At 59.3% G+C, this 14,416-nt stretch overlaps 2 protein-coding genes across 2 annotated transcripts; both read right to left on the reverse strand.

Annotated features, from left to right (window-relative positions):
- Positions 1 to 1,627: 1,627 nt before the first annotated feature.
- TMEM101 (transmembrane protein 101) lies at positions 1,628 to 3,874 on the reverse strand. The gene is made up of 4 exons (XM_069786580.1): positions 3,713 to 3,874; positions 2,674 to 2,854; positions 2,443 to 2,589; positions 1,628 to 2,236 (listed from the first exon to the last, which is right to left on the reverse strand). Exons 1-4 carry the CDS (start codon positions 3,847 to 3,849, stop codon positions 1,928 to 1,930), a joined length of 774 nt encoding a protein of 257 aa, XP_069642681.1. The 5' UTR covers positions 3,850 to 3,874; the 3' UTR covers positions 1,628 to 1,927.
- A 968-nt stretch (positions 3,875 to 4,842) lies between these two features.
- On the reverse strand, positions 4,843 to 14,379 carry LSM12 (LSM12 homolog). Its single transcript, XM_069786581.1, has 5 exons — positions 14,188 to 14,379; positions 11,081 to 11,214; positions 5,887 to 5,996; positions 5,296 to 5,422; positions 4,843 to 5,123 (listed from the first exon to the last, which is right to left on the reverse strand). Exons 1-5 carry the CDS (start codon positions 14,306 to 14,308, stop codon positions 5,031 to 5,033), a joined length of 585 nt encoding a protein of 194 aa, XP_069642682.1. The 5' UTR covers positions 14,309 to 14,379; the 3' UTR covers positions 4,843 to 5,030.
- Between the last annotated feature and the right edge of the window lie 37 nt (positions 14,380 to 14,416).

The raw sequence follows: 14,416 nt of genomic DNA on the forward strand, positions 1-14,416 counted from the left end.
GGCGAGCGGCGGTGGGGGCACGGCTCATGGCAGTGCCACCACGGGGGTCCCAGCCCTGTGGCTGTCCCCAGCCCCGGGGGGGACTTGTCCCCATAGCATGGCCACAGCGTCACACCGGCATGCAGGGACACATGTGGGGGTCCACGCTGCCCCAGCCATGTGGTGCCCAGCCCCACGTCAGCCTGGGAGAGGGGGCTGAGCCCCCTCGTGAGCCTGGGAGTGGGTGGGAGCCGCCCCGGCACAGCCCCCCCTGCCCCAGCCCAGCACCTTTCACGTCCCCGCAAATGAAGGCACGGGTCGATCAAGGGCTAATTGGATCGATGGGGGATGTGGATGGCCCCCCCACAGCAGCCTGCCACGTGCCCTTGGGGACACGGAGGCCGAATCCAGCATCGCCCCGGTGGGGGCTGAGCCCCCTCCCCAGCAGAGGAACGCTCCGATGGGGGGGCTCTGCCCCATCATGGGATTCGGGGTGGGGGGGCACAGAGCGGTGGCCGGTGGACACCAACCCCCCGGTCCCACTGCTGTGGACTGGAAGCAAAGCCCACAAGCGGCAATGTCACTGCATCGTCACAGATGTCCCCAAGCTGAGGCTGGGAGGGAGGATCGGGGTTTGGGTGGCCCTCAGCCCCCCCCCAGCACAGAGCAGACCCCGCTGCGGGGGGAAGAAGGGAGGCGAGAACTTTCTGCACCATTTCCCCCGAGTGACAGTAAACAGCAATTTTCCAAAGGTCACAGGATGGCTCTGCCAGTGGGTAGAAATGCCACCCCCCCACCCCCGGCTGCAATGTCGTGTGTGCGTCCCCGCACCTCCCCGGGCAGGGTGAGGGGTGGCCCCAGGGGTACCCAAAGGGGATGGGGCAGGGGGTGTCCACTGTGTGCACCCCACCTTCCCCATGGGCATGGAGGAGTGTCTGGGACCGAAGGTACATCACTGGAGCCTAAGCAGCCCCCGGGGGGGGGGTGGTCCTGGGAGGGCAAGGAGCCCCCGCAGCCCCCCCCCAGCCGGGGGTGTCGGACGGAAAGGCACAGAGAGAGCAAACAGGGCTCTGCCGCTTCCCCGCGCTTTATGGCCCCCGGTTCCGCCGGAGGCACATTAGGGGCCACGCACGCCCCCCCCTCCCGGGAGGAAGGCCCTTATCAGCCCCTGTTTGATTTTCCACCACCCAGCTGGGGGGGGGATGACACACACGACACACGCCTGCCCAGCCAGGCGGCAGGACGTGGACAGCGAGGATGTGGCCCACGGGAACACCCGGGGTCTGCCAGCCCCTCACCATGTCCTGCCGTGACGCTCTCCCCCCCACCCCCACCCCCCGCCAGCACATCCTCCTGCCATAAACCACAAGCTGAGCCCCCACGTCAGGTTGCGGCAGAGTGCAGGCAGTGCGCAGGCAGCGTGCAGGCAGGGCAGAACCCCAGGGACGGCCAGGCACCGGCAGCAAAACCCAGCCCAGGACCCTGCTCGTCCCCTTCCTCGGTTTCCCCACTGAAGGGAGGGGAACAGTCGACTCCCCCCAAAGAGGCTCCCCCCAAAACAGTTCCCCCTCCAAAACCCCAAAACCAGCTCCCCCCGAAGCAGCAGTGCCCGACCCCACTGGCGCACAACAGCTGAGACAGCCCAGGGTTGAGGTAAAAGATTTCTTGTTTCATCAGTAAAAATACACCCGGGGGCGGGGGGGGAGAACCTCGGTGGGGAGGGGGCCACACAGTGGCCAGAACCCCACAGGCAGAAGCCCCCCCCCCGCCCCCAGCTCCCCCACACGCCCAGGGCAGCAACTGCCCCATCCTCTGGCAAAATTATCAAGTATTTACAAATTAAAAAAAAAAAAAGAATAAATAGCGGTGATTCTTTAAAAAAACCGCCCCCTCCCTGCTCCTCGCTGCCCCCCACCCACCCTCCAGTCCCAGCCGGCAGCCGTCCCGCTCAGCCATCGGTAGCCAGGATGACGACAGCTCCAAAAATACCGACATTTTGCCCGATGAGTTTCATTTGATTCCAGAACTCGACCCGGCGCGAGTCGTGCCAGTAGCCGATGTTGCCGTCAATGAGGAGGATGGCGAGGGGCAGGAGCACCGCCAGCACCTGCGCCGCCGCCCGCACGTAGTAACCGGAGAGGAAGGCGAGGGCCAGGAGGCCGTAGAGGATGAAGAGGAGCTGGAGGGCGAGCTCACCCCCCAGGAGGTGGTTCAGGTAAGCCAGGCGGTCCTCCTTGCTGTGCTGCAGGGAGTAGGCCTGGGGCGGGGGGAGAACGACGATGGGGAGAGGGACTGGAGCATGGCGGTAATGGTGCCACTGGTGGCACTGGTAGCGCTCTCCTAAGGCTTCTCCCCCAGGGAAGGAAACCCCCGGCAGATCCAGCCCCCCCTGCCTGCAGCAGGGTGGGAGGCAGGACGTGGCTGTCACCCACCCCGCGATGTCCCGTGACCCCCCCCTCGTACCTGGCAGATGAGGTAGATGCCGAGGAAGACCTGCCCTGTGGACTGCAGGGAGCGGCTGCGTGGCTTCTGGCGGTAGAGCTCACCTGCACCGCTGGCCAGGATGAGGAAGCCGCCGATGATGGCGATGGTCCGGGAGTACATCCGCACCTGCGCCGCGGTCACTGTCACCCCCCCTGGGCCCCTCCGAGGCCGGGGTGGGCTGGGGGGGAGGGGTGTAGGAGGGTGTCTCACCTTCAGCCAGTCACCGTAGTGGACGTGGCCACCGACATGGGCAGCGTAGGTGGCCACGGCGAGCTGCAGGGCGGCCCCCAGGGCAAACCAGCGGCGCTTCACCCCGAAGGACATGAAGCTGGCGCAGAGCACGGCCACCCCCATGTCCACGTACAGGTAGGGGACGGGGATGTCCGGCTTCCTGGGGGGCACGGCAGCTCCAGCCTCTGACCCCCACAACCAGCCTTGGCCACGCTCAGTCCCAGAACCTCCCTCCAGCCCCCTCAAGAACCCCCTCACCCCCTAACACTACCAGAGCCCTCCCCTGGCCCCATACAGCCCTCCCTGCCCCCCCCAACTGCCCCTCTGCCCTTCCCCCAGCCCCCACACTCCCCTTCACCCAGCCCCACACTTAGCCCAGGAGCCCCCTCCCAGCCCCACACCTACCCCAGGAGCCTGCCAGCCACCCCACACATCACCAGCTCCCCCAGCCCCACACCTGCCCCAAGCCCTCACGGCCCCACACTTACCCCAGGAGCCCCCCCCACTTAACCAGCTACCCTAGCCCCATACCCTCACGGCCCCACACTTACCCCAGGAGCCCCCCACACCTAACCAGCTCCCCCAGCCCCACACCAGCCCCAGGCCCTCACGGCCCCACACTTACCCCAGGAGCCCCCCCACACTTAACCAGCTCCCCCGGCCCCACACCCTCATGGCCCCACACTTACCCCAGGAGCCCCCACACACACTTAACCAGCTCACCTGGCCCCACACTTACCCCAGGAGCCCCCCCACACTTAACCAGCTCCCCCGGCCCCACACCAGCCCCAGGCCCTCACAGCCCCACGCTTGCCCCCCCACACTTAACCAGCTCCCCCGGCCCCACACCCTCACGGCCCCACATAGGCCTCAGGAGCCCCCCCACACATAACCAGCTCCCCCGGCCCCACACCCTCAGGGCCCCACACCAGCCCCAGGCCCCTAGGCCTCCCCACCACCACCCCGCCCCGGGCCTACCGCAGACGCCCACCCGCCCCAGGCCTCCCCCGTCTCGCACCGCCGCCCGTCGGCGCGCTCGGCGCAGAGCAGCAGCCCGCTGAAGCAGTGCCAGAAGGGGAAGCGGGTCAGCAGAACGCCGCCGCCCGCCGTCAGCAGCCGCAACGCCCGCCGCCGCCAGCCGCGGCCCGCCGCCATCACCGCCAGGCCCGCCCCGCCGGAAGTCCCGGCCCCACGCCGGAAGCTCCGCCCTACGGGAACGCCCCCTTTCCCGCAAAGAAGCCACGCCCCGCTAGTGAAGCGCCGCCCCTCGCGCAAGCTCCGCCCCCAGAGCGCCAGACACGGGTGATGGTTAAAAAAATTTCGGGTTTTATTGTTTTTGCTAAACAATACTAAAAAATTTTCCTTTTTTTTTTTAATTTTTTTTTTTTTTTTTACTTTTTAACTCTTCTAAAGGCAGGGCTTGAATTGTTTGATTTTGATCCATTTATTTTAAAAAACAAAACAAAAAAAGGGAGGGGGGAGGATCATGGCAAAAAAAAAAAAAGAAAAATTAAAAAAAAATTAAAAAAAGAGGGGAAAAAAAAAAAAAAAGAAAAGGAGGGAAAAAACCCAACCCAGGCCCCAGCATGGCACCCGGGTGGGGGGTGGTGGGGCAGGGAGGGGCCACAGCCCCCCCTCACCCTGCACCCGAGCCCCCCTCAGGCTCCCCGGGCCCGGTGGGGTGGGAGGGAGTGACAGTGAGGGTTTTTTTGCCACGATCCTGGTCAAGAAAACTGCTAGAAGCAGAAAATATTTAAAGAACATTTTAATATATATTCATATATATATTTAAAGATAAGAAAAATAAGACTAATTCAAGCCTTGCCCTGTGCAAACAAAATTAAAACGAGACCGCGCTGGTCACAAGGGTCCCGGTTCGGCCACCGCAGTCAGCTCGTTACTTTTATTTTTGGAGGGGTTGGTGGGCAGGGGGACGGGCAGGGGGAGATCCTCCTATAGGACAGGCAGAGAGGGGGTACATGGGGTGACAGACCCCCTTTAGAAAAGTAAAGGGGGGGGCGGGGTTGGCAGCAGGGGAAAGGGGGGAGGAAAAAGGAAAAGAAAGGTCAAAAAATAAAACTAACAAAGTCTGACTGGCTGGTAGGAAAGAAAACATGGCGGACAAAAGAAAGTCTGTTAGTCAAGTAATGCATGAGCTTTTAAATTATTCTCTTTTCTCGTTTGTTTTAAAGTCTAAGGTTTGGAATCGGTTGAGCTCCCCATTAATGAGCTCGAAAAAGGAAATAAAAGTTGAACCCCCCGCCGCCGCCCTCCCGCCTCCGGTGGTGGCTCGGTGGCGGGGCAGCGGGGGAGTCCCCGGCGCCGGGAGGTGGGCCTCAGGACGAGAGGGAGGTCTCCTTCTGTGTCTGCTGTGCTTGTGAACGCTGCATTACCTTTTGGCTTTCCACGTCTCGAAAATGTTTCTCCACCTGCCAGCGGGGAGGATGGGATGGACAGAAAGAGGGGTTTAGCGAAGGCAGGGTGGGCAGGGGATCTGCAGCAGGCAGGCGAGCCCACCCAAGGAGGGACCACGGGTGTCCCCAGGGATGTGACACCCTCCCGGCGTCCCCAGTGCCACCAGACCCCCCTGCCCGTACTCACTATTTTGCGTACGTGACTCAGCGCGCTTCCCTCTTTGCCTTTACAGTTTTCCACTTGATAGGGAGGGGCGATAACGACTTCTTCCATCACAACTATGTTCTTCTCCTGCCATTTACAGTCCTTAATGCTGCAGGGAAGGGAAAAAGGGTCAGTGAAGGCAACTGCCTGGGGCTCTGGGCTGCGCTCCCGCATCCCCCAGCCCCTCTGAAAGCCACCACCCAACCCCAGCATGGTCCCACCACCCACCTCAGACCCACATCTCGCTGAGGAGGTGACGTGGGTGCAAAAGCCACCCAGTACCTCCTGGGTACCCAACCAGAGATGGGTGCAAGCCCGCAGGGACGGGCACGCCGCTGGTGCGTGCCAGGAAGAGGCAGGGATCCAGCAGGCAGCCATCCTGCCCCCGAGGACTGCGCGGCTCTGGTCGGCATGTCCCAGGACACGCTGGCAGCATTTCATGGTGACGCCAAGGGACAAGGCAATGCAAACCCCTCCCCGGGCTACACAGGGATACAAGCAACTCCCAGCCAGCAGCGTGGGGGGCCGAGGCAGAGCGCAGGAGGCACCGGTGGGACTGACGAGGGGACTTACGTCTTATGTATAGTCTGGAAGAGCTGCTGCCCCTCCAGAGAGACACCAGCACTAATTGCATACGCCTGGCTCATCTTCTCTTCCTTCTCCGTCCGCGCTTTGTTGGCAAGCTGGAGGGGAGACAAAGAGAGAGGGAGCTCAGCTGAGCATCACCGGAGCGGCCATTAGAGCTCCAAGGGGACGCAGGTCCCACTCACAGATACAGCTCTGCTGCTCGCTGTCCGGCTCGCCAATTAAATCAGGGTAACGATGAGCGTGCAATCTCCACCCTCCCACTACACCTTTCTCCGCACATCCCAGAGTGCCGCAGGGATTTCACGCCACGGCCTAATTCCTTTTTGAGTCACCGTCACCACTGTCTGCGTCCCCCTGATATTTTGGGGATGTGGGCACTGTCTTTTCGCATGCCCCTGTTCAGGCACAGGGAAGAAATCAGCTGCCAGGGGTCAGACGCATGCACATCAACTTCCCCTCTGCCTTTTCCAAATTAATTGCTGCATTTTACATCCAAACCACCTTCCACTGCTTGCTGTTTACTCAGGGGGTGAGGATGGGAAAGACAAGCCCAGAACAAACATTACATTAGGGCTTGTGGGGTGTAAAAGCCTCCGTACAGACCACGCAGAAGTATGAGCAACTTTATCCTGGAGCAGTTACTCTGTTCCAAATAAAAAAAAATTAAATAAAATAAATAAAAAAGCAGAATCAGTTATTTGGGAGTCACCCCGGCAGCACACAACATCCGTGTGTGGGGAAGTGTGATTACACTGGCAGGGTCCTGGAGTAGAGAGGGGAAACCCCAAGCCTGGCATCCCTTGTGTTAAATCCCACAGCCACAGGAGGAGAAGGAGCTGCAGCTGCCTGGAGGCAGGATACGGGCAGGCGGCGCTGGACCAGCTGCCTTTCCTCAGCTGGAGCTGCCGCAGTGGAAGAGCCACATTAGCATTGCCGCCCACGCCAGCCCTCCTCTTCCTCCTCCTCACGCCTGCAAGCGCTCCCCAAGCCAGGCCGGCTTTCTCCGTGCTGCGTGAGGACGGCTTCACCCTTTCTAAAGCCCTCTCTAGGTACGGAAAGCCTGAGTTCCCACTGAACGGGGGCACTTTTTGTAGCAAATAATGCCAGTAAGGGACAGGCTTCCCTATCCCAGCCAGCCCATCTCCTGAAACAGCAGCCACCAGGCAGACACAGCCCATTGCACCTCCTCTCCGTGCCCAGGTGAGAGGGGTTTGCTGCTGCAACATTCGTTTGCTCACCATGTGCTCCTCAGCCTCCTGGTGAGCAAGGCAAGCCTTAACAGGGGTACAGGATCCTTTCTTTGCCCCAGCACAAGCTGTCTCTGAAGCCACTCACCCCACTCCACGTAGGAATTGCTCTCTCCAAGACCACCAGTCAGGCTTCCAGACTGGTTTGGAAGACTGGACGCAACATTCCCCAGTAACCTTCCTGCATCCAAGTCGTGCACGCAACCACCAGCCTTCTCTGGGGCTGCACCAACACTTCACCCGACCAGGGCTACCTCCCGAGGCCAGCATACCTGGTTCTCAGCCGGCTCTATTGCCTGTGCCAAAGCATCCCCTCTGTCACGATGCGGATGGGCTGGAACTGCGGCACGAAGCATATGAACTGCCTCTGCCGTGCCCACCACGGGCTCACCCCCAGCAAGATCTCCTTCCCACCCAGCAGCCCATTCCCTGCAGCAGGGTTCATAGCACAGACCATCGCAGGGTGCATATGAAGTTTAGATCTGCTTTGGCCATTTTTAAAACTTGCTTTACCAGGCCTTGGGATGCTCCTCCTGCTCAAATCAGCAGCTGCATCAGCTCCTCCTTCCCTGCCCGCTCACATGCAACTCCCAGGAGAGATGTGCACGCTGAGGCAGACAGGTCCAGCTTTGGGACAACCCTGCGAGGAGGCAGGTGACAAGACGCCACCGCAAGAAGACAGGGAAACCCCAGAGAGGTGCGGGCGAAGAGCAGCCCCTCGTGTACTGCCATCACGGGCAGCATCCCAACATTACTTCATCAGGCACTTCTAGACCCCAGGATTAACAGCACCCAGCAAGGCCCAACCTCATCCTCCTGCTTCTAGCTGGAGTACATCAGCCCTCACCTAGAGCTGACTCACACGCAACATTGGTTAGTTTATTAACCGAGTGCCAAGATCCAGGGTCCCTTCGCTCTTGTCTTTCCCCTGCAATAGGATGTGCTCTCCCTATTCATCACCGCTAACCCCAGACAAGAAACCAATCAGACATGCTGAGCCTCCAACTTCCAGCCTCCCGATCCAAGCATTCAAAATAGCCCCCTTGTTCCCAGCATGGCCCCTGCCACCGCACAGCTTCACGCCCCCCTGCAGCGAGCACCCGAAGGCACCAGGGCTATTGAAGAGACTCGGATACGCACCTTGTGCAACAGCGGCATGAATGAATGAGTCACTTCCCTATTCACGTCCGTATGAATGACGGAAAACGTGGCACGCGGCAAGAAGAGCCGGTGAGGGCCACTGAGCACCATGCTGTGGCCACCAGCATGGCCCCCCTGTCCTGCTTGCGTGCTGACAGCCTGGTGAGCAGAGCCAAGCATGGTGTACCCCAGGCGGCAAGTCAAAGGGATCCCTCCAAAACCAGGCAGCTGACCTCTCCCCAGCATGGATACAGATGGTTCTGCCACGCAGCTGAGCGCTGTGCCAAGGTCCCCCAGCAGATGCCAGCCCCACAGGGCAGGCTGGTGTCCCCAGAGGTACCAGTGTGGCCCCAGCCTCTTCAACGACATCTCCACTCCATGCCCATCACTAGCAGCAGGAAGCTTCGAGCTCAGCTGTATCTGGACTGAACCGCTGCCTGCTCTCCGTCACTCCGGTGTTACCTCCTTGCCGGCCCCTCAGCTGCTAGAGCAGAGCCACACAGCTGCTCCCTTCCTGTGCCCTGGTTCAAAAGCATTTCTCCCCCACAATTTTCACCCTGCATCCCTCCTGAAGCCTCCCCCAGAGGAGTCTGCGGTGCGGTCAGGACACCTCGCCTGCAGCAGCCTCATGACAGCTACCTGCAGCCAACAACCCGCTCTCCTCCTGCCCGCACCTTCCACCGCAGCCAGCCTGCACCCCTGTGCCCTTCCAGCAAGGGCTAGGACCCCCACCAGACTGGACCCCCCACAACTGGATCCTGCTGCCTTCCAAGCCCAGCAAGTCTTCTGGTCCCAACATTTTCTCTCCACTGAGGACCAGGCAGGGCTGAGCATCTCCTGGGGGCTCTGCTTGTTCTCCAAGGCCTTCCAGAGCAGCAATAGCTTGCCCCAGAGCACCACAAGCATTCCTGCATGCCAACAGTTCCTTCCTCCAGTACAACCAGTATCAGCTCATCTATATTCCAGTCCTGCAGCACCAGTGGACACCAGCTTGCCTGCACATTCACAGGAGAGGAGACATGGGTCAGAGCAACATGGAAAAAACCTCCTGCCACTGGAGATGGGGACTGGTGGCTGCACACCGACTTCCATCCACTGAAGATATGACTTGATTCATTATTTTACCCCGCACCAAATCCACAGCAATTATTCTGATGCCGGAAAGACTGAAGCGAGTATTTGAAGTCACAAGGGGTGTTTTCCCCTCAGCAGACCCATCCACCAGGCTTGGCTCCCAACGATGTCACTTGACGCAATTAGAACGAACAGTAGTATCTTTATGGCAGTTGTGTCATTTGAGACCTCTGCCAACGTGCTGATCCACAGAGAAGGAACCCATGGGGGCTACGGACACTCAGGTGGTGCCACCCATGCAACACCGACCTGCAGGCAGAGTCTGCCTGCCAGGAGAGGAGGTTTCCCTGTGGGATGAGGAGGTGACAACTGAGAAGCCCCACAGCCAGATCCCACACCCGGCTTCCCTGGAACCTGGCTGTCTCCAGCCACCTCACACCAGCATTGAGGACTCAGGTTCACCTTCCCTTTTTTTAACACCATCACTGGGAATCAGAACCAATCCCCATCCAGAAGGACATATGAAAAGCAGTTCCTCAAAATTCAACAAACTGCATGCGTGCTTCAGCGCTCCTGTCCAAGCCCCTCCTGTTCGACTTCACCCCAAATCATTCCATTTCTGAAGATGACCAACATCTGCTTGGAGAGGGGGCTGCAGGCAGAGAGGGCACCCACTGAAGCACAAACCTCGTCTACAATCATCCACAGGAGCACAAAAAGTGCTCTAGCAAATTCTTAACCTGGGGTCATGGGAAAGAGGACCCAGGAGGAGCAGCACGGGCTCAGGTAAGCAGAGTACCAGCTTCAGCCATGCCCATCTTCTCTGGAAGGTTTTGATTTGAGCATTTGAGTCATTTGCTGTCAGGAGAAAAACCTGTTGCATGTTTATGAAAGGTTCCATCCTCCCTTTTCTCTGGCCAGCGAAGCACCATATCCCTCTACCAAAGGTGCTGGAGCGGCTGCAGAGCCAGGAGGACCTGAGAGCACTGGACTTTTCCTGAGTGAAAAGGTGCTTTGCAGCCTCAATGTTACTAAAAACACTCCAGAGGTCCTGACACTGAAATTCTCGGTCAGCATTTCAGGCAGCAACTTGCACCCACTTGCCAGCACAGAAATCCACATTTACTCCTGTCACAGGAGGCCAGTAAGCAGCAGAGTGGCCTCCGAAGAGGGTACAGGGCTTGGCACAGGGCAGAGCTGTTCACCGAGCTCCTGGTACACACCTTCAGTGCTTTAACAGGAAGATGAAGCATCACCCAGGCAATTAAATCTACATGGCAGGACCACACTGGTAACTCCAGCCAACACTGGAGCAAATACAGTGTAAATACAGACAGGCACCCAGGGGAGCAGAGGGCGGCAACAGGACCAGCTCCCCACTGGAACACAGTGCCCAGCACCTCATTCAAACTCACAAGGACTGTCCCTTAGATGAAATAAAGCTGGGACTTCCCTCTTCCTCGCCCAGGACCTCAGCTCCCTCACTGAGCAATCCCAAAGCAGAGAGTGTCAGCCAGCTGCAGCCTCACTACACAAACCCCAGCAGCAGGTCACGGAGACTCAACACACCCAAAATATCATCATTTAAACCCTTAACAGAGCCACGGTAAGTCGTGATTGAAGTGGGTGATTTAAAGTTTAAAAGCTGCCTTGTCCCCAATAGGGAGTTCCCCACACAAATCCCTCCCTCCCAGGAGCCCACGAGGGCAGGTTCTTACCTTGCTAACATTGAGTGAAGCTAAAGGAGGAGGCGTTCCTGTGCGGTCGTTGATTATTTCCACTTCTGAAACATACTGTAAGTTTACAAGCAGGATATCTGCGTGATTAGGCTTTCCACTGGAAGAGGGGCATTCTGGAGGGGAAGAAACATTAAGGAAAACAAATCCAGACGGAGACGTTTACAGGCCTGATGCACAGAGCTGTCCAGGAGCAAACTGGGAGAACATTTGGTTTTCAGCGAGTTCCTCCACTGCCCCTGCTCAGCCAAGCACAGGATCATCTGTGAGACCCCGACAACACCACCCATCTCTTATTGGGCCCATTTAATGCTGATTCAGTTTTCCTGACTAAAGCACAAGGTTTTCAAGCCAATAACTGCTGTACCCAGAACACACACAGCCTGGGAAGCTGCATGGTCTCCTCCAAAAAAGCAAGTTAGTCCTGACTAGCCGGAGAGGTGCAGAGGTGCCGCTGCCAGGACCCCAGCTGCAGTGCTGCCTGCTTCCCTGCTTGCCACAAGCACCAGCCTACAAATGCTGGTCTGCACAGGGAAGTGAACCAGAACAACCACCCCACCTCAAATTTGAACCATTTATACCATAACTATTTCCTCTTCCAGGCAGCGGCTAAGCTGGAGCCTCCCCAGGAGCAGTCCCTAGTGCGGATGGAAGAGGAGCTACTCGGTGGCTCCCTGGGAAAGGCCTCCTCGCCCTCGCACACCTCCCGGGCAGCACCTCGAATGCAGCAAGGTTTGTTGTGGTCGGTATCGCAGCAAGACTGGAAAGTGTAAATGAGACAACAGTGCACCACCCCCAGAAAAAAAAACCCTTCCAGAGCTGACATTAATTCCTGTGCAATCTGTCCCCCAGGAGGCTGCGTTGTTAGCCCTCCGCTCCCTCAGCTGCTGGAAGGAGCAGAGAGCATGGCACAGAGAGCCTCTTCCACACCAACGCCATCTCCTCCTTGGAGGAGATACTCACAGAGGTCACTTTTCCTCTCCTCCTGTCCCCCTGAGCCCAGCTGTGTAGGTGAAGTCCTCCCTAGCAAACGCCTTTCAATAAAGGAGAGAAAACAAGGGATTCCTGGGGAACTCCAGTCTCTTCCTTCGGGGGGATGAGATTGAGCATCCCAGCTTTGGGAGGAAGAGACAGACTTTGGGCAAAGCCAGAACAGGAGCTCTCAGCCCTCTCCAGAGCTGACTGGCAGCACGACGCCCTAAGCTGACCTGTTGGACATTATTTAAGACTTTCCTGCAGCCTCCACTTGGGCCTTGGGAGCTTCCCCCTGCCAAACCGCACCAGCACAAACAGGAGCGCAACCTGGGACAGGTGCCCAGTCCCGCTCCAGAACCGCATCACTCCCAGGCACCCTACAGGGCTTTTCCTATCACACTTCTCACAGATGCATCCTCCAGACACCAGCCCCTCTCACAGCTCCTTCATCACTCATTCATTCCCTCCAGAACCCATCCCTGGGGCCCCAAGCATTTATTTCTCCAGCTCCCTTCCAACAGCAGTCCCTGGGCTGAGCATCCACCCTCCTGAACTCTCTGCAGTCCCTCTGCTGTTCTCCAGCAGCCCTTTGCTTTCAGTTCACTTGCAGATTAAAAACGAAAGCATGCCCTTTTTTTCCCACACGCATATATATATCTCTATGTTAAACCCCCAAGCACTGCCTTCTTGCCTCTCCTCTGCACGAGGCTCAGGGCAGCCCCAGACCCTCCCGTCCCCTTCGCTCCCCCAGCCACAGGGCACTTCTCCTGGCATACCCACCGGCCCTCCTCACCCCCCCAGGCCTGCCCCTGCCCTCCTAGAGGGCTCCCCATCCGTCCAGGCCTGCCCCATAGGGTTCCTCTCACAGGGGTCCCCAAATCCCTCCTAAACCCCACTACCCTCAGAGGGCCTAGCCTTGCCTCCATGGTCTTCCCTTAAATCCCCACAGCCCACTGAGACCTCCCCCTCCTGCCCCAAACCCCACAGGGGTCCCCTGAACCTCAATACACTAATATTTCCTATGGGCTCCCATCCCCCCAGGTCTCCCTCATCCTCCCTAAACCCCACCAGGCCCTGCCTGCCACACAGGACTTCACTGTGCCTCCAAGGCCTCCCTCTGCACCTCCAAAGAGGTACCCATCCCCCTCCCAGGAACCCCCCAAGGCTCCTCCTACCCTCAAGATCCCCCCAGTAAAGAGAGCTCCCCCCTTCCAGGACTCCCTCATCCTCCCTGAAGCCCACAGGGTGCCCCTGCCCACCCCAGGACCTCACCAAATCTCCAAGGCCTCCCCTAACAACCCCACAGCCTGTTGTGAGACCCCCATCCCCAGGCCTCTATGGAGCTACTCACTCCCCTCTAGAACTCTCCTATATGGCACTCACCCCCAATTATTCCACTGTAGGGCTCTCCCACTCCCCAAGAACCCCACTCTGGGGCTCCTCACTCCCCCAAAAAACTCCCTATAGGGCACTCCCCTCCCGATAATCCCACTAAAGGACCCCTCACTCCCCCAAAAACCACCCTGCAGGGTGCCCAAAACCTCCCCATAGGGCACCTCACTCCCCTCCATTAACCCCAATACAAGGCTCCTCACTGCCCCCCCCCCAAACCTCCCTATAGGGTGCCCCACTCCTCCCCCCCACCCCAAACTCCACTACAGGGCTCCCCATTCCCTCCCAAAAACCTTCTTATAGAGCACTCCCCCCCCAAAAATAACCCCATTACAGGACTCCTCACTACCCCCCCCCGCCAAAACCTCCCTAATAAGGCACCCCACTCCCGTCCCAGTAACCCCAGTACGAATCTCCTCACTCCCCCCCACACCTCCCTATCGAGCTCTCCCCACCAACCCCTCCACGGGACTCCCCACCGAGAGCCCCCCCCCCATTCCGGGCCCCCCCGCCCCCCACACCCTCCCCCAGCACCACGCTTCCCCCCTAAAACCTCTCCTCCCCCCCTCCACCCCTCAGAACACCCCTTCCCTCAGAGCCACCCCCCCCACCCACCCCCTCCGCCCCGCTCCCGCTCTCCCCCGGCGGGCGGGCGGCGGAGGCCCAAGCGGGCCTTAACCCGGGCCGCAACGGGCCCGGTAACGCATTTTCCGAAGGGATACTGAGCGCCAGCATCTTGCTGGGGTAGTCGAAGGCGACGACCTCGCCTTGCAGGCGCTGCTCCTGGCAGGTGCGGCACGACACCTGGCTGCCCACGCTGAAGTACTCGCCCGGCGCCGCCATCTTCTCTCAGCCCCGCAGCGGCCGCCGCGGCTCAGCCTCGGCCAGGCGCGGCGGGGGCGGGGCCGCCGGGCGACGTCACCGCGCGCGCGACGAGGGGCGGGGTGACCT

Source organism: Haliaeetus albicilla, chromosome 7 (assembly GCF_947461875.1).
Source record: "Haliaeetus albicilla chromosome 7, bHalAlb1.1, whole genome shotgun sequence".
Taxonomy (NCBI): Eukaryota; Metazoa; Chordata; class Aves; order Accipitriformes; family Accipitridae; genus Haliaeetus; species Haliaeetus albicilla.